General features: G+C 35.7%; 1 protein-coding gene across 1 annotated transcript in view; it reads right to left on the reverse strand.

The window, feature by feature from the left end:
- Nucleotides 1–1980: 1980 nt before the first annotated feature.
- The window catches only part of AZI1 (Centrosomal protein of 131 kDa), a 38225-nt gene continuing 20709 nt past the window's right edge, over nt 1981–19496 (reverse strand). Inside the window, exons 9-16 of the mRNA XM_051208645.1 lie at nt 15978–16315; nt 12967–13063; nt 11101–11318; nt 9648–9873; nt 4400–4623; nt 4266–4350; nt 3671–3975; nt 1981–2796 (exon numbers count right to left, since the gene is read on the reverse strand). Coding sequence (XP_051071280.1) covers nt 2625–2796; nt 3671–3975; nt 4266–4350; nt 4400–4623; nt 9648–9873; nt 11101–11318; nt 12967–13063; nt 15978–16315 — 1665 coding nt within the window. The 3' untranslated portion in view covers nt 1981–2624. The remainder of the gene's footprint in view (nt 2797–3670; nt 3976–4265; nt 4351–4399; nt 4624–9647; nt 9874–11100; nt 11319–12966; nt 13064–15977; nt 16316–19496) is intronic.

The raw sequence follows: 19496 nt of genomic DNA on the forward strand, positions 1-19496 counted from the left end.
GATAGACAGTGTCTCTCCTTATAGGTAAATTAGTGCTTGCTAACAATAAACGATCGGCTGCAGCAGACGATCACCATTATTTTTTCGCTGGGCCGGAATACTAAAATACCCGCCTAAAGCCTTTTCGGTTTGGTTTAAGCTATTGACTTTGGCATTAGAGTCACCTGCTACGAGTACCATGTTTGAGTGTTTAGCTTTTTAAAGAAGTTCAGAAAGCTTTTTGTAAAAGCCATCTTTTACTTCATCCGGGCATCTGTCAGTGGGAGTGTAGGCAGAAACGACGAAAAGGCAACGACATGTGTGCCTGTCCTTCCGAGTTCTTACCGAGTCGTTTAGTCGAACAGCACATAGGCGACTATTAATGGGGGTCCATTTCAATAGCGCTTGTTCTGCCCTCGTACGTAGTGTTATGCCTACACCCGCCAGTCCACGAGAACTATTTATCGGGTCGCCAGATAAGCAGTCAGTGCATCTCGTCGTCTCTCTGTTTTGGCGAGGTGAGGTCAAGTGAATGACAAACAAGGGTCCTATATGAGTGCTTCAGAGACTCAGCATACATCAATGGCACGAAATCCTAGGGTCTTAGTCAAAGAGACCTGCTGGCCTATTTGAGATAGGGTGAAATTGTGTTAGTTATTCTTAGTGATCTGAGAGCGTGAATATAATGCCCAAGAGGTAACTGCTTGGGACCGATCACGCATGATCTGCTTGTGAGTATTTCTGTGTTAGCTTCATACATGTTGAGACCTTACCACTGGAGACGGAAATATGTGGGACAATGTGAGGTGTGCATTGTTAGAGTCGACTTTTTCTAGCCCACTCTTCCTTGTGGGAGGGCAGCATCGCTGTTGCTCTGATTGTCTGAAGGATAAACCATACTACCGTCACACCTTTGTACAGTCGGAGTACGGCTTCAACCTCGGGCCTTGGGTCTGTTGATTTAAGTTTTACCGCTCTTCAAGTGACCTGCCCTGAATGGTAAGATCTTGAAGAACGGTTGCTCCAGCCAGTGTAGCCCGATTATTTCGTCACGATAGGCGAGACCGGCCACAACTTCAAGGTAGAAACAACAGTTGGGTTATCATCAGAGCGTATCTAGGCAAGCAGGGTTTATTATGTGTTATTTGATTTGTATTGGATCTTGTGTGATTATTTAAACTGTGTTTTGTGTGTGCTGATGTACATTAGTTTGCATAGGTCTTTCGCTGAGAAACAGTTACCCTCCGCTATTTGTTTTTAAGAAATATCGTACTCATCTATATCTTACTAACTGACTGACGGACAGGATTAGAAACACAGAGTGACGTTAGTTTCCAAAAGTATCAGCACACATAGCTTATCATGATACCTTGAGATTTGTCGTATGCTTTTACATTTATTTGATCATGGACCTAAAACTCTTAAACAATAAAAATGTGATAATCTGATTTTTAGTTTTCATGCTTTGAATCGCGAAATGACAACCATTGAAAACTAGAAGCATTGAACGGTCAATTTTTCCTAATGTGGAACATCACAGCAGTGCACTTCTCTGACCTCGCATGCCAAAGTCGAACTTAAGACCCTAATTGTCGATTGCAAATACTGTCTCTAGATCACTGAACCTACATCCAACGGTTTTAATGCTTAGCTTTTATCCGTCTGTGGTTCAAATTATGAAAATTCTATAATCACATATCCCCCAATACTGATAAGTTGTAACTGTCTAACATGACTATTCAAATTATTTTTAATGACTATGTTGACGTTGGGTCGCCAAACTTTTATGAACGTTGGCTTATTATGTTAAGTAATAAAGCCAAACCTGAAAATGGTGGTATTATTTTATGAGTTCTATTAGGTTTTTGTTAAAAATACGTACACTTTATGAATGTGACAGAAGTGGAGTAAACATTATTTGACTTCACACAGTATCTTGGACTACTTTATTTTTCTAGAACCCTCATGTTTTTTTACTAAGAACTGAACATTTAAAGCAATCGTCTTATTTTCCAAGACATACTGGGAGCATGAAAATATAAACTTAAAACGTGTGCGAGTATATTTTATTTCATAAAATCAACAGTTGGTTTCATTTCTCTGCTTTTACTTAAGTAAGTAGACTCCTCTTTGAATTTTCATTTCGGGTTTGATAATAATAGAACTATTAGTAAGTGGTAGTTTATTTCTTCCTTACATTTATATTTTCCCGAACTTAAAACGGTTTATTTCATTTTGTTTTTCACTTTTGTTGATTTCCTATTCTCATACGACGTGTGAAACCTTAAACCCAGAAATTTTTGTGTAGAGTTATATTTGTATACTTGTTTTTCCAGTTATCTGTCCAGTAAATAACTAAATGTTCATATTTCACTGTTGTGGTGCTTTTTATGGAAAGCCATACAGGCCAGTAATCACGTAAAAGGAATGGATCAATTTTCGAGTTAAAATATTTTGATCGGTAGGCTTATTAGAATGATTTTTTGTTCTAGAAATAACGTAGAATGCTATAATCAAAAACCTATAGCATGCAGCAGTTTTTAATTTAAAAACTTGGTAGGCAAGGTTGCCATGGTAGAGATAATTAAGCAACGATTGGGTATTTTCAAATGAATCATCTTCAAAATACTTTTTATTAAAAAGTATTAGTGATTGGCTTGTAGAAACTGTTTGTTTTGATGGTCTATCAACTCTTCCAAATGTTGAGCTCTCTGATTGGCTGCGTCCAATTCACGATCCTTCTTCTCAAGTTCATTTTGAAAGCTTTCTCGCAATATGGCGAATTTTTCCTCTTTCTTTTTAATGATCTCTTTAATTCTATAAAGGGTAAGAGGGAAAATTTTGTCTGTTTTACGGATACAGTTTTTGTTGTTCACTTTTAAAACTACGTTCTATGTGGAACATTGAGTTCCAACCGCTTTACAAACACAGTTATAAATGCAAGGTATACTCAAAACAATTGGCGGTGCACAGTTTGTAAAACAATTGGTTGTATTATTTTAGATAAAAAACAAGAACGTTTTACTTCTAACAGTTCAATCTCATTGAGTAAACTATTTTCACTTTTTGAGTTGTAGGCTGCAGTGAAATCCAAGCTGCGCGTTTCGTCCTATTTGGGGTTCGCCATTAGGATTTACTTGCATCCCAGCCTGGATGTTCAGACTAGGACTCGAACCCAGTATGTATTGCTTTAAATTTCAAAGGCTTGTCCAATAAGCTACTGAATTCAATTAACCCAGTTCAACATATATGAATTCATTTTTAGGAGTTTGTATTATCCCATTATTAATGTAAATAAATCCAAGTAATAGGTCAAATATGCAACCAAACATACTAAATTCTGAGACAAAGGTAATATTGAGGCAGCCCCCTCAATGTGCACACATCTTAAGAGAATTTGACCAGTAGGTGTCCTTTATACCAACAACGAGAAAATGCAAATACAAATATTTTCACTTCATGCAAAGTTGGAACCTAACAAAAATATAAAATTTAAAATCCAATGTTCCTCAGTTATAAGTGCTGCAGATTAAAAGCTACTACTAACTCATCACCGAAGTTTATGGTACAGCACCTTGTTAGGACTTTTCCAAGCATCTAATATCAGGTCTCATGAATGACATGAAATAATTGGGCTATAAAAAAATGGAAAAAACAAACAAGGAAACTCAAAATCAAAGTTTGCCATTACTTTAGGTGAACTGTTTCTATTTCTGAGTTGTTCAATTTCTTAATAGCATCAATTTCTTTTTCATGTCTTTCTTGTTCAGCCTTTAAACGGGCCTTCAGTTCGGCTAACTCACGTTTCATCGACCTATTTTCTTCTTCCACATAAACAAGGCGATCAGCAAATTCCTGACGTATTACATCTGAAATGTTTTGGCGTTCTTGATTAAGTTTTTCGTATAATAAGCGAACTTCAGTTAACTCCTGATCTTTCTGCGTCAACTGTGACCGAAGTCTATCTCCTTCATGCTCTTTATCTAAAAATTGAGTCTATAAAGAGATGAATACAAGAGATAAATGTTTACTGTAATGTATTTATAAAATACTGTTGCAAGTAGTTTGCTAATATGGAAAGTAGTCTTTGGTCACAAAAATCTTTGCATCCAACAATGAATTGAATTCTTTATCGAACTGAAAAGTTAAAGTTCACAAATAAAATGTATCTGGTTTAAAAGTATACGGATATTTATCAGTCGGTGAACGTAAATTTCTAATTCATCAACAGGTTTCAAATAAACCAATAATAATCACAGATTTTAGAGTGCAAAAATTTTACAGACCTTCATCAGACAATATTTCTCCATTGCTTGTCTCTCTGATCTTTCAAGTTCCTCTATTTCAGCTTGGAATTTTTCACGTACACGTCTGAATTAAAGAAGAAGTAAACTGAAGTGGTTCAAATATGTGAACTTACTTCACCTTCAGTTCTGCTTGACGATCAGTTTCTAACCTTGCTTCATTTGCTTCAGCTTCAAGACGTTGAACTGCAGATTCTAACAAGCGATCTCGTTCTTTCTTGAGCTGTTCCTTCAGTATAGTCTCTCTAGAAGTATACTGGGATTCCAACAATGACTTAGTATGTTCTTCCCATGCTGTACGTTCAGCCAAATTACGTTGATTCAACTCAGCTATTTCATCCTTGTAAGTAAATAAAAAGAGGGGGAGGGAGAAGCAATTTATTTACTTGATATTTTTAAGAATTTTTGTCCTCAGTTATGTGATGTATATAAATAGGAATTCACACCTATTCAAATGTTAAAAATGAAGTCCCTGGGGAATCTTACAGTTGTTTTAGGTAGATTTGCTCTTCTATTTAAAAATAAAGTATAGACCGTTGTGCCAGTCTGGAACAGATTATGGAAAACTTTATGGATTGGACACATTTTTCTCCTAAATAATAGTTTCCGACTGTTCACAACAAGTGTACACGTATTTTAAGGCAACGGACGAAAACATTTTCAAAAAAACTTAAATCCGATTTTAGTGAAGTAATGATGGACTCAAAATGTTGATAAGGACCAGGTAGTCTTGTGTCATTACCTTCCATCTTACCAAATGTTTGGTAATGCAAGCATATACCTTTCCCAGATGGTCCTTCGACTCGAGAGTATCATGTCTCCTATGGAAATTATTTCTGCTGCACTAAAATTTCTTGAATATGCTTTTACTCATCTATAACCTCTAATCAATCAAGAAATTATTTTAGCCGGCTAAAGGAAATGTTTGTAACCAGAACAATAAAATCGATGATTATAGATTGTTAATATTAAAGTGTAGTCATCGCTATTGTCTCGTAAGTTTATTCCACGTACATACTTACTCCCATTACTCCACACGGAGGAACATAGGCCGCTCACCAGCATTCTCCATCCAACCCTTTCCTGGGCAATCCTTTCCAGCTCTTTCCATTTGTTATTCACCCTTTCCATATTTGCTTCTATTTCCCGACATAATGTGTTCTTTTGCCTTCCACTTCTCCGTCTCCCTTCACGATTCCAAGTTAGGGCTTGCCTCATGATGCAGTTTGTTGATTTGCGTAGTGTATGTCCTATCCATTCCCATCTTCTTTTCCTAATTTCCTCTTCTGATTGAAACAGGTTTGTTCTCTCCCACAGTAGACTGTTGTTGATGGTATCCGGTCAACGGACACTGATTATCTTGCGTAGACAACTGTTTACAAATACTTGTATCTTTTTGATAATGGTTGTAGTAGTTCTTCACGTCTCAGCTTCATACACTAGGACTGCCTTGACGTTCTTATTGAAGATTCTGACTTCGATATTGGTTGAAAGTTGTTTTGAGTTCCATATGTTCTTCAATTGAAGGGATGAGGTTCTTACTTTGCCAATTCTCTCATTTACGTCTGCATTTGAACCTCCTCGTTCATCGGTGCTGCTTCCCAGATACGTAAATGTTTCCACATCTTCCAGAGATTCTCAACCAAGTGAGGTTGAGTTGGTGTTCTCTGTGTTATATTTAAGGATCCTGCTTTTCCCCTTGTGTACGGTGAGGCCTACTGATGCAGAGGCTGCTGCCACACTAGTTGTCTCCATCTGCATTTGTTCTTGTGCATAGGACAGAAGAACCAGGTCATCTACGAAATCCAAATCGTCTAGTTCCACCCAACTTGTCCATTTTATTCCGTGCTTCCCACCTGATGTCGAGCTCTTCACAATCCAGTCAACTACCAGAAGAAAGAGGAAGGGAGGCAGCAAGCAGCCTTTTCTGACTTCGTTCCTCACTTGGAATGCATTTGTCAGCTGTCCTCCATGCACCACATTGCAGTGTAGTCCGTCGTATGAATTCCGGGTGATGTTGACGATCTTCTCGGGTTCACCATAATGTCGTAGGTGTTTCCATAAGGTTCTCCTATCCACACTGTCAAATGTTTTCTCATAATCAAGGAAGTTGATGTATAGTGACGAATTCCATTCAATTGATTGTTCGACGATGATCCGTAGTGACGCGATTTGGTCTGTGCACGGCCGATCCTCACAGAATCCAGTCTGTTGATCTCGAAGTTGAGTGTCTACTGAATCTTTTATCCGGTTCAGCAACACTCTGTTAGTAACTTTGCCTGGTACTGATAGTAGTGTGATTCCTCCATAGTTTTCATATTTGCTCAGATCTCGGTTCTTCGGTATCTTGATGACGTGTTCTTCTTTCCAGTCAATCGACACTTGTTCCTCCTCCCAAATCGTTTTGAATAGAGGGTAAAGCATGTTTGTAGTTACTTTGATGTCTGACTTCAGTGCTTCAGCTGGTATGTTGTCAAGTCCTGCTGCTCTCCCGCTCTTGATTTGTCTGATGGCCATTCTGATTTCTTCCATCATTGGTGGATTGACATCTATAGAAAGATCTGTGTGTGCTGCTTCGATGTCCGGTGGGTTCATTGGAGCCGGCCTATTCAGGAATACTCTACCCATCTGTTCCGCTGTTGTTGAATTTCAGTGATTGGCCTGCCTTCTTTGTCCTTGACCGGTCTCTCTGGTTTACTATATTTTCCTGCCAGTTTCTTCGTTGTATCGTAAAGCTGTTTCATATTTCCTTCTCTTGCAACTTTTTCCGCCGTTGTTGCTAGTTCTTCCACGTATTTCTGCTTGTCGACTCTAATGCTCTTCTTCACTTGCTTGTTTGTTTCTATGTACTCAGGTTGTTCTTGAACTTTCTCTGTTCTGGCTCAGCTGTTTTTAGTTGCTGTTTTCTTGTTCTTTTTTTTTTGAATCTTGTACAGGGTTCCGATGGAGATCCATTCCTTATGATGATACTTCTTTCGGCCCAGCACCTCTTGACACGTTGAAGTTAATGCTTCTTTGATCCCTTTCCAGTTGTTCTCTTGTTGGGATATTCAGGAACATATCCCAAAAATTATCCTGTTAACCCAAATGCTGTCCTTGGACATGAAATGGTATCATCTTATCGGTCAAGATTTATTTAACGTGTTATTTTCCTGTTGGCCATTATTGTACAATGTTATTTTCTATTTTATGGTAAGTTGTGGTCTGCTTGACTGGTATATAAACAAAGTATGTTTGAAATATAATGATTCATATATCTGAGGCTGTGACTTGTGTTCTGGACTTAACTGGCTGGGTTAGATAGGGAAGCGGGACCAATCAGAACCCTAGGTCGTTCTACGTGTTTGTGGGTCTTTGGTCCGATCAATAATTCGCTACCCCTTAATCAGCAACAATTTTCACAGTCATAACACCTCTATAGTAGTTTTTTCTTCTTTCAGTAGATCCTGCAAGGCGTGGAACCTATTGTTGAGAGTTATCTTGAATTGGTTGAGTTTGTCAATATCTCGATGGAAGGCTGTATTGAACCTTTTTAATGCTATTTATCCAGTTGTCCAGTTTTTTTTTAGCTTTAGTTTTAAATTGGCCACAACTAGGTGGTGATCTGAGGCTATGTTATAATTGGTTAGTTAGAAATCATTACATTTACGTGTTAAGTTTAATAATGCAAGAAAAGTGATTATTATTTTATTCAGAGTATAATAATGCTGAATAATAATTAAAACAGTTATGGTTTTGTTTAGTAAAATTATACCAAATCATAATTCTCAAGGTTAAAATCTTTCATTCTCACGAAAATATGTCTTCCGATATTCAGTGTTAATAGAAGTAAAGAGCATTTTCGAATTAATCTCACAGACAGCCTATACTAAATTCTTGTCCAACCACGTTCAAACGTTGGTTTTCTGTATGATAAGAATGTACAACGGGATGTATGAAATTAATTATTTGAATAGGTAAACAATGTATATATTTCCAGTTAATTTTAATTGATGTCACAGCACACTATCCTACTGTTTCCTTTCAATAGATACGTCGATGAGATCAATTTAGTCATATGTACTCAAAGTTTAATAAAACACAAAACTATTACTATTTTCATATCCAAAAGCTTTGTGTTCACTGAATTCTTAATTTTAATAGCAAACAAGAACACCCACCTCATTTGCAATATTCTGTTGATGTTCCATATTAAGTGATTCACAATCTCATTATAAAAAAATCAATTGTTGAACTTATTTGAACAAGCATTCAGTATAGACTTGTTTAAAACTTTATTTATCTATGATCATTTAGATTTTCATCATTGAGGAGATCCTTTACTCATACTCTGTCTTCTCGTGATTATTTTTCATTTTCATTCAGCAATAATTACATTTTAGTTACTTAAAAAATTCACTTTTCAAAAAGAGCTGAACCGGTTGAGACAATTAAAAAAAATTAAACTACAGCTTGTGCAATCCGATAAAACCCACCGGTTGACCATAGGATTTAACTATCTAGATTGTATTAAAATCGGTGGGTTTTGGTCTAAGGATGATTAACTGATTGGTTTGAATCACATACTTAGAAAGTGAGATCAAACCAATTATATGAGTAATTTTAAAAAATAGTCAATAACGAATACATTTATAAATTTAACTCCCCACCACACTCCTCACAGGAAACATGGATCAATCAAAATAGTAAAGACTTTCTAACTTGTTCACAGCGAAGAAGAATGACTACAATATATGATAAATCTTCCATAAACAACTGAGAAATAACTTGTAAGAAATCGTGGAAATCCAAGAGTCTCTGAAAAGTTTGTGTCATTAGTATAACCAGGGTACTCAGCTACGGGATGTTTATCAGAGCATTTTTGTATTATTCGGTGAACAGTTTTGTTAACTAACTCTAAACAAGGACGACAATTACTGGATTTCTCTAGGCTGTTTAGTGCTAGTAATTCTCAGGATATACATAGTGACCTATCCCTCGTGGCATTTCTCAACCAATCTAATAACCGAAGAACTTTTGGTCTGCATCTTTAAATAATTTAAGATATCCCTAGTGAAATTTTATTACAAAGTCTTGCCAACTCAGCAAGAAGAACGTCTTACTTAGAACTTTTTAGTTGATCGACAGTTGTTCGTTAAGAATCCTAAGAACCACTTAGTTTGAAATTTTCGACATAAATATATCATTTTAAATTAATGGAAGAAAATAAATTGAATAAAGATGACCAAGCATTCTTTGTTCTCATCTGTTACATGAAATCAGTCAACGGTACTTGCTAAATTCCTTATTGCTTGAATTCTGATCAAGAATATAAAATAAATAACCATGAAGCAATAATATTATACGTATATAATAAAAACTGACCTTATGTCTTTGAATCAAATCCGCCCTTAATTGTTCAATTTCCATTTTATGTTGTTCGTTAGCTTGTGTCAAGGCAACTTCTAAATTGTTCCTAAGAGTATCCATTTCAGCCCTTTGTTTAGATGCAGTCAATGCCAATCTTTCACGTTCATCAGAAATCTCATCTAACAATCTACGTCTATGGGCTTCCAAAGAATTACGTTCTTCTGTTAAAGTTTGATTTAATCTACAATTAAGCAAAATTCTGTATTTTAAAATCTTTAAGATGAGTAAATCTTCCTATGCGGAACAGTATTTATAAACCTAATAACATAAAGAAAGAAACTAATAAAGATGACTAAGTAATTTTACTGTTTAAGTTAAACCATTACTGATAATGGATACGTGCTTAAAGAAGATATAGGTTGGCTGAAAATGGTCTCACAGCCTCGTTTTAGTTCATGGTTACGTACTGATAAAAATGAAGTCGAAATCGGAATAACACCATAGTGTTAGCAGCAATAAGAGATTGAGCTATTACAATGAATAACCTGACAAACAATGCTATCGAAAACTTTCGTAAATTAATTTAACTGAATAGGGTTACCGATAAAATTGATCAAAACGATCTCATCATACAGCTGCACCTATGAAGAGAGTACTGTAATGTGGACAAAATTAACAAATCATTATATCTACTTAAAGTAAACTTAGGCTAACATAATTCAGGCGGTTATGTATCATCAGATAGTTCATAACAGATAGCTAACTAATAAAGAATGAAATATCTCGCACTTGTCTCGTGACTGAAACTCATGAAAGATCTATAGGTATAGAATGAGTTCCAGATTGAATGATACAAATGAGCAAATAAATCTCCAAGCAAAATTGCATGTCAATAATGCTGAAACCCTCCGGCTCTGTAGGCAGTAATATTCTACAAATTGTATACTATAACTCGGTCGAAAATTACTAGCTTATCAACTTCCTGACCAATTCCATCAAATGAATTCTCAGAATACAGACTTTCTTGTTTGGTGTAATCAAATGCCAGTAATCGTTGATTGAGAACCTTGAGTCTGATAGTTCAAAGGCGATTACAGTAGCGGAAATGAATTAGTCATGAAAGGAGCTTGAGTGTCCATATCATATTCTAACTATACCAAAACCCACCTGAAGGTATACCAAAATAATAATCTTATGATCGCAGTTTGCTACTTATTAAAACATCCTTTTTAGGTAAAAAAAAATTTGGAAATCTCAGCTTTTTAAATTTGTCTCACAAAAGATCACATAATTCACATAAACAAAAAATCGGCAGTAATAGTTATAGTTCTTGCTTAAAATGAGTTTCTAATACACATTCACAAAATGGCCGTCCATTACTTCCAGGTTTTTAATGGTTGTCTAACTTTGTTCGATTTGCGACTTCAATAAGAAAGTATTAGTAATTACAAAAAGGCTATCTAACTACCGTTGTTCAACAAGTTCTCTTTCTCTACAGCAGGCTTCATCTTTTTCTTTTATCAACGTCTGTTTTAGTTCTTCAATGTGACTAATATAAGCTTGATAGGCGCGTACATCAGCTGCTTGAATTTGTTGAGCGCATGACTGACGCAAACTTGCCATTTCAGCCTTGTGATTTGCGATCATTTGGGCTACTTCATTTTCCATCCCACGAATAGTAACTTCCTATTAAACCAAAATGAAATTAATACAGGAAAATATCAAGATATGACCCTTTTCCTTATATAAAATATGAGCGAATTCAATTATGCTCATATTCTCATTTGATTCTGTTCATCACTTGTCCTTTATAATCTATGTTGTGAATAGTAACAAAATGCAAATCATTTATAAATTAACTCCATAGATACTTGTGTAGGTAAACTATCTCCATGATAAAAGTTTTATTGTATCAGTGGACGTTTCATAAAGTTATCCCCCACTTCCTGAATGAAACACGAACATTTATGAATATGTATTCAGTTTGATTAAAAAGTGAATAAAATGATCTACGGAATTATTTTCCGGTAAGAAATAAAACACGTCCACCCGGGTGTCTCGAAAATTAAACCAAAATACAAACTAAATTTGGCTTGTAAGATGTAGATTTTTAGCGGCTCATCATATGACTCCAACTGGATCGTATGATGGTTGTTATCGAAAATATACATATATATAATCCTCATATACAATTATCGACTCATATCGCGTTGATGAAGAACGGAATTAAATAAGTCAAATGCGAGAATGGAGTTTGAATACGTATATTTTGTACACTCATTGATCTGAACAAACAATCAAGAAACTAAGAGAAGGAAGCGTAGAGGAGAGAGCGAAGCAAAACGAAATGACACTCAGTGGATAAGGCGAATTAACTAACTCGTATTGATCAATATTTATATTCAGACAAAAATATGTTACAGACACTTAATAAATAGGATAAGTAATTGGCACACGTACGACCATATATAAACGGTCAGGGTTAATAACCGAATAAGTGACAAGGTCAAAATGTAGTTTAAGAAGAATGAATAAAGTAGTCTGTTGAGAAGCTAGAATATCGTATTTAGGTTTGATATAGTATCAGCTACTATAAAGCGTTTGGAATTTTTATTAAGTGATTTCCGACCACCTCAGTGTCGTGAATCAGGATATCCATTTTTTAATTTCTTTTTATGCATAACTAAACATAAATACATTCAATTACTTTATAATCATATCCAATATCAACTTTTTAGCACCAATATGGATAGCCATTGAATAACTTGTCAGTACTGCAAATGTGAATAGATAATAAAGTTTAACTGAAATTCCCTGATATCTTGGATCTCTTAGTTAAATAGTCCTTATAAAACACTGATCATATGTAGAATAAGGGAAAATGAAGAAAACGAGCAACTACTTTAAATGAGCTATTTCTTTAAAAAAGTATATGATAACTGTCAATAAAAAATAACTGCTTATTTTATTCGAACACATGAAAGACCCTTTGCATCTAATCCATACAGACTTAAAGCACTATATCAAATTGTATACAGGTTATATTCTACAGACTTTCCTCTTTGTATGCTTCTGAAATGAAGTGAACAGTTATCTGGAGTATTAATAGGACCTTTTAATGATCAGATACCAAGATTTAAAGAACACTCAATCATCATCAGTAAACACGCGTCAGCATTACTCTAACACATTCACAATGAATGCTATCTCTAACCGCTTTCCATACACTTAAAACATTACTGTGAATTACTTCTATAATATTGTAGGTAATGTAACATAACGCGATGTATATTGGCAGATAAATGCAATAAAGGTCATACAAAAAACTACTCACTTTAAAATGTTTTGCTTTTTCTGTCTCCCACTTTTCCCGGCGCAGCTTTTCCGCAGCTAAATGTTTGGCCTCTACTTTTCGCATCTCGACTTTGTGTCTAGTTAAAAGATAATCGAAAACACTACTTATGTGAACTTTATTGGCTGTAACCGATAAATTTAGCCTTTCTATAATAGTTTTCGTTAATAAAATTTCTACAGTTTTTTTATATTCGGTGAATTAAGTATATACACTTCTTTTATTAATTGTCAACTATAGGCGACAAAGAGATATATTCTAGTTTTATATTTTCAAAGATTTTCTTTCGTTCAAACATCGCTGAAACATTCATGCTTTGATGAATGAATGTCTAGTTTAGGCTACGGATAGAAAATTAGGACACATTGGCAATCTATGCATTGAAATTTCGTTGGTAATCATATTAATAAGGTAGATAGAATTACCCAGATTAGAGAAACACCCAATAATCATCAATTTATATCATACAGTCAGATATGCAACAGTTTGGAAAAGCATCAGTATATAGCTTAAAAGTGATAGACGTGAACTTTGAGTCTAGTTTATGATCAATACATTTTGATAATTGTGCATTTCCAGGTATTTTGACTGTAGAACCATCGTATAAAAAAATCCTATACTGCGCTAAACCTGTTTATCTCTACGTAGCTGTATTCATCGTAATTCCAGAAACGTTAGTAAGAATAAATTAATCATTAGTTTATGGTGCGATTTTCCATTCCTTACGATTCGAATTTTATCCTAAATAACATCTGTTATTACTTCCACAACATTTGTTAAGTAACTAGATTTAATAACTCTAAATACTCTCAAATATATTGTTATGGACGCAATTACTTCATACTTGTATTACTTATTTAGTCGTAAATCGAATCACTAAGGACTATTATGTAAAATTCCTATAAACAACTTCACATAGTTCCAAACTCAGTGTTTTGTTGGATCTCGGAAGGAAAAGTGCAGCATCTTCAAAGAATAGTTGGGTCAAATAGTTCCATGTTAGATAGATAACCTTAGTATTACAAGATTTCAAAAGATCACAAATTAAAGCTCAACTCTTCATCAATTATAAGGAAATTTAACAACTTAAAGAGAATACTTCAACCTGGACTATGTACAATATTATTAGACATAAAAGGTGGAAGCACTTACAAGTTTAAACCTATCTGAATAGCAAGATTTAAACGAATGCTTAATTTAGACAAGAATGTATTACGGAGTGTACTTGAAGTAAACAAGTGTTCATTTTATTAAGTAAACTATAGGCTTTAGCTGTTTGAGTAAACGATATTAAACTTTTTAAATAGAGCTTAGTTCTGAAAATTTCAATGAACACGGTATTGAAAAAGTACTTTGTGTTGCGAACTGACTATACAGGTAAATGATTTCTTTGTAGTTGACTGCAGAGTTAGACTCACGAAATGAGGACTAAACAAAATTTCCATTAGGTTCTAATCAAGCCTTTGTGAAGATTAAAAGCAAGTCTTAATTTTAAACCGATTACTCCTCTTAATAATTTTTTTAATTCACGTTGCTTGGTGCTCCTTCGTTTCCACACCAATCATTCTCTGTTCTCGTTCTCTTCTCTTTTCGAACTTAACCTTGTGTCGCTAGGCATTTCACTTTCGATTGATGAAACATACTACTTATGTTGGTCGACATCAGTAGCACACACCGCAATATGAAAAATACCCAGTTTTATAACAAATAATATGTTGAGTATCATGCTGAGCATAGTTAACGTTAATTTAATAAAAGAATATAGTGAATATTATTTATCACACAGTTATTTTTGTACTGTTTTTATCAAAGATTTTTTTATCCCATCTTAAACACGATTTCATCCCGTTTTGTCCAATGAAATAATTAGTTTTAAATGGTAATTATTGATTATTATTCTCCAAAAAGTAATATAAAACGTAAATATTCCTCGAGTGATCATTTTTTCTCCAAAGGTAAATAACTTACAAAGTACCAGATGTATTGTTTCGAGCGTTCCAATAGCTTGAAGAGTTAAGGAGCGCTATCAGAAATCATGAAAGGGTGACATACTGTTATTATGGGGTCCCTGACTCTCATTTCCATAAGAATCAGAAGAATGCCTCAAGCAGTGTTGACATTATTCTCAGCACCTGGGCTAAGTTATGAAGAAGGTGATGTTGTTTCAATAAACTCAGAAGGATTCAATGACAGAGACAATAACATAGACGAAGATGTTCATGTCAACGAACTGTGTGACATATGCCATCTTACTCAGCCACCAAGTGAAACTGTTAAGGAAAGAACCTGGATTATTTTTCGCTTCAATGCTGTGTTTCATTCGTTTTGTGGTTGGGACGCACCACAGCAATTCCTTGGATTCCATTGTCTAATATGTGGCGCGATTATGGTAGTGTAATGGAACACATGAACGCAGCGAAACTTGGTATCACAGGCAAAATGGTTTGTTCATATTTCAGTTACTAACTGAGAATCTAACGTTTTTTTACTTTTTTTATGAGGTGATTGTTGAAGAAATACGGGAATGGGAAGATGGAAAACCCTGGAAGAGAAATGAACGTAGAGTTGGAACCAAGAGACCGATAGAAGGCCGTTTTTAAGGCCACGCATAATTTCATTTAGATTTTTATTTTGTCACAAATTGCATTCCATATACGTTTTCTGCATTTTGTATGACGGTTCAACCATCATTGCGTATAAATTTAATTGTTCATGAGCTGGTTTTAAGGGTGCAGCCGTTCTGTTTCGTAGTTTTTTGATAACCAAATTGAGATCGTTCTTATTCGATCAAAACAAAATCATTAAGCAAAATTCTATGATTACGAGAAACCAACTACACTGTACCAATGACATTTTTAAGAACAACAAATAGTGACAGTTGTATGGCCTGTAGTTTAGGCTATTGATTCGAAATTTGATTTTGCCTTTTTATCACATCATATCAGCAATCATCTTAGCCAAGTAACAATAAAGATCACCTTCTACTAACTAACCTTTCTTCAAGTGCTTTGATTTTTTCGTTCGTTTTCTTTGTCACTGTCTTTAGTTCTTCTAAAAATTCTTCACATTTTGTATGAAGTACTTTTTTCTCTTCAATTAGTTCATCAATTAGTTTATAATTTCGGTTAATTGTACATTCATAATCAGCTTTAATTGATTCTATTCTTCGATCACCATCTCGCTGTGTGTCTTCCGACTGCCTTAAAAACAGTTCTCTTTGATGCTCTATAATTCTCTGTAAGCGTTTTATTTGACCTTTTTTCTCTTCAAGTTCCAACATCAAACATTCATTGTCAGTAGTGATACGTCCATCGTCGCTTTGAATTATCTGCTAAAAAGTATACATTTAAATTAGAAAAACTAGATAAATGGAGGTAGGTTCCTTGACAAAATTTATCCTACAGTAAGCAAAACATAGGAGTTGTGTGACAAATGATATAGTAATTAGTCTGGTCTAGGATTTTCATCATATAATTTTTGAGTTGTATGCACAGAATTCATGGTAAATTAAAACTCGTCCAAACTCCAAGATAGCTTATTTCAACCTGATTTCCATTTTTAACTCCACCTGTAGCTCTTCTAGGATTACTACCGGTCTTAAGCCCGAGGAAAGAAGAAAGGTTAGACATGGGTTCAGCAATCATATCCCGTGGAATTGGACCTTGCTAAAAGGCACTAGTCAGAAAAAAATCATTTAAACCATTTTAACTCTGCCCTAGGAGGTAAACAGTGTTGAGCTGGAAGAGTTATGACGCCTCATGGTGAAGGTTGGAAATATCAGGAAATCACGAGTCCAATGCCCCTTCTAACAACCAGAGCAACAATTGAGACATGTACATGAAATTTCCGAACGGTGTGGGAGACCAGGAGGACGAGTCAAGTAACTGCAGAAATGTAAATATAAAACCTGGCTACGTTTGAAAGAGTAAAATCCACTGGACGCAAGCTGGAAAGAAAAGAATAGATTCTGGAGAGGTGTTGCTGCACACTTATACAAAGAAGAAAATACTCCACACACTCAGGGAGTTGTTCTGATGCCGTCCGAAGAAGCACATAAAGCACCTATGGATGGGAAACTCATGGATCCGGAATCATCAAAGCGTCCTCCAAAATAAAGAAGTAGGGTATCACAATGAATGCTATTCAATGTTATGCACCCACAAATGATAGCAATGAGGACTATAGAGATCAGTTTTACAAGAGGCTGCAATCGATCATGGCGAAGTGCACAGGAAAGAACCTGGCTATCCTAGTGGAGTACCTAAATACCAAGGTATGGATGGACAACAACAGGAATGGAGATGTCATGGGACGACATGAACTGACTAGGAGAAAGGAACGAGAATGGTGAGTGGTTTGCAAATTTATATGCCTTCGAAAAAACGATTATAGGTAGGACCGTATTTCCCCGGCAAACGCATCCACAAAGCTACATGGGTATCACAGGGTCACAATACAGAGAACAAGATTGATCATGTTTCTTCACTAAGAAATTCGGAAGATCCATTGAAAACGTGAAAAAGGGAAGGATTTGACATCGCTTTAGATCATCACCTGGTGGTTGCCAAGATGAAACTGAAGCCACAGAAGCACTGAACAACTGTAGAAATAGCATTACATAAGTTCCTTCGAGTTACTGACGAACTCAATAAATTCAAGGTAGCTCTCAGCAGCAGGTTCCAAGCTTTACAAGATCTACTCAAACAAGATGAAAATACCGTAGAGAATAACTGGGAATAGATCGAAAAACAATAAACTCAAAGTGTCAGAAGGTGCTGGACTACAACAAGCAATATCATAAGGAATGAATCTCCATTGACATCCTGGAATAAGATTCAAGAAATGATGAACAAGAAGATAGCAATAAACAACAGCCCAACAAGTGTAGAGAAAGCCAAGGCATACGCTGAACACACAGAAGCAAACAAGCGAGGATCATTAGTGCCGACGAGCAGAAATACATGAAAGACCTAGCAATGACATCAGATTAAGTTGTAAGCGACAACTATATGATACAAAGAAGAAACTAGATGGAAAGTAAAACAAACCCGAGCGACCATTCAGGAACAAATAAAGCAGACCAACCACTGAGAATTAACAACAATAGGACAATTGAGCAGAACACTTTTAAGAACTCTTGAATAGACCAGCTCTACTGAACTCACTTGACATTAGAGTAGCACCTATAGACCTTCCTATCGAAGTTGTCCCATCGACAATCAAACAAATCAGCATGGTTATCAGAAAAACCAAGTGTATCTAAGCATAAGAACTAGACAACTTACAAGATGAAGCACTGAATTCAGACATAGAAGTAACTTCAAAGATGCCCCACATTTTATTCGGAAAGATTTGGAGGAAGAACAAGTGCCGATAGACTAGAAAGAAGGATACATCACCAAGATACAAAAGAAAAGAGATCTGAGCAAGTGTGAGAACTATAAAGGCATCACACTACTATTAGTACCAGGGAAGGTTCCCAACAGAGTGTTACTGGACTGAATAAAAGATTCAGTAGACGTCCAACTGCGAGGTCAACAGCCTGGATTCTGTAAGGACCGGTCATGCACAGACCAAATCACTACAATATGGATCATTGTTGAGCAGTAAATAGGATGGGATTTGTCACTATACATCACCTTCCTTAACAATGAGAAGGCATTCGACAAATTGGATAGGAGAACATTAAGTAACCTTCTTCGATACTGTGGTATAGTTGAGAATATCGTCAACATCATACAGAATTCATGAGACGGGCTGTACTACAAATTGGTGCATAGAGGACAGCTGACAGACCTATTCATAGTAAAGACTGGTGTCAGTTAAGGCTGCTTATTCTTGCGCTCTTTCTCTCATTTGTTGGTTGACTGACTGGATTATGAAGATCTACATGGACAGCTTGGATGTGGCTAAAAAATTTGGACTTTGCAGATGATCTAGGTCTTCTCTCTCACACGGCAACAAATGTAGGTGAAGACAGTCAGTGTTGTAGCAACCTCTACAGCAGTAGATCTCAACATTCAAAAGGGTGAAATCATGATCCTGAAAGACAACAGAGCGAGCATCAACCAAATCACACTTGATGGAGAAGCTCTGGAAGAGATGGACGCCTTTACCTAGCTGAACAGCAACATTGATGAACAAAGCGGATCTGACGCAGATGTGAAGGCACTGGTTGACAATGCAAGCTTGGCACTCTTGTAAGTGAAGACCATATGGAACTAAAACCGACCGTCAGATAACATCAACGTAAGATTCTTCAATACAAACATCAAAACATTTCTGTTATAAGGAGCTTATACTTAGGGAACTACTACAACTATCATGAAAAGAGTGTAGATAATTATAAAAGGTTGTCTGCACAAAATACTCTAGGTCCATTGACCGTATACAACCAGCAACAACATGATATAGCAGAGAACAAACCAGCTCCCAGTTGAAGAGGAAATTGAGAAAAGACGCTGTACGTTGATAGGACGCACACTACAGAAAGCGCAAAACTGCATCACACA

The sequence above is a fragment of the Schistosoma haematobium genome, chromosome ZW, assembly GCF_000699445.3.
Source record: "Schistosoma haematobium chromosome ZW, whole genome shotgun sequence".
In the NCBI taxonomy this organism is placed as follows: Eukaryota; Metazoa; Platyhelminthes; class Trematoda; order Strigeidida; family Schistosomatidae; genus Schistosoma; species Schistosoma haematobium.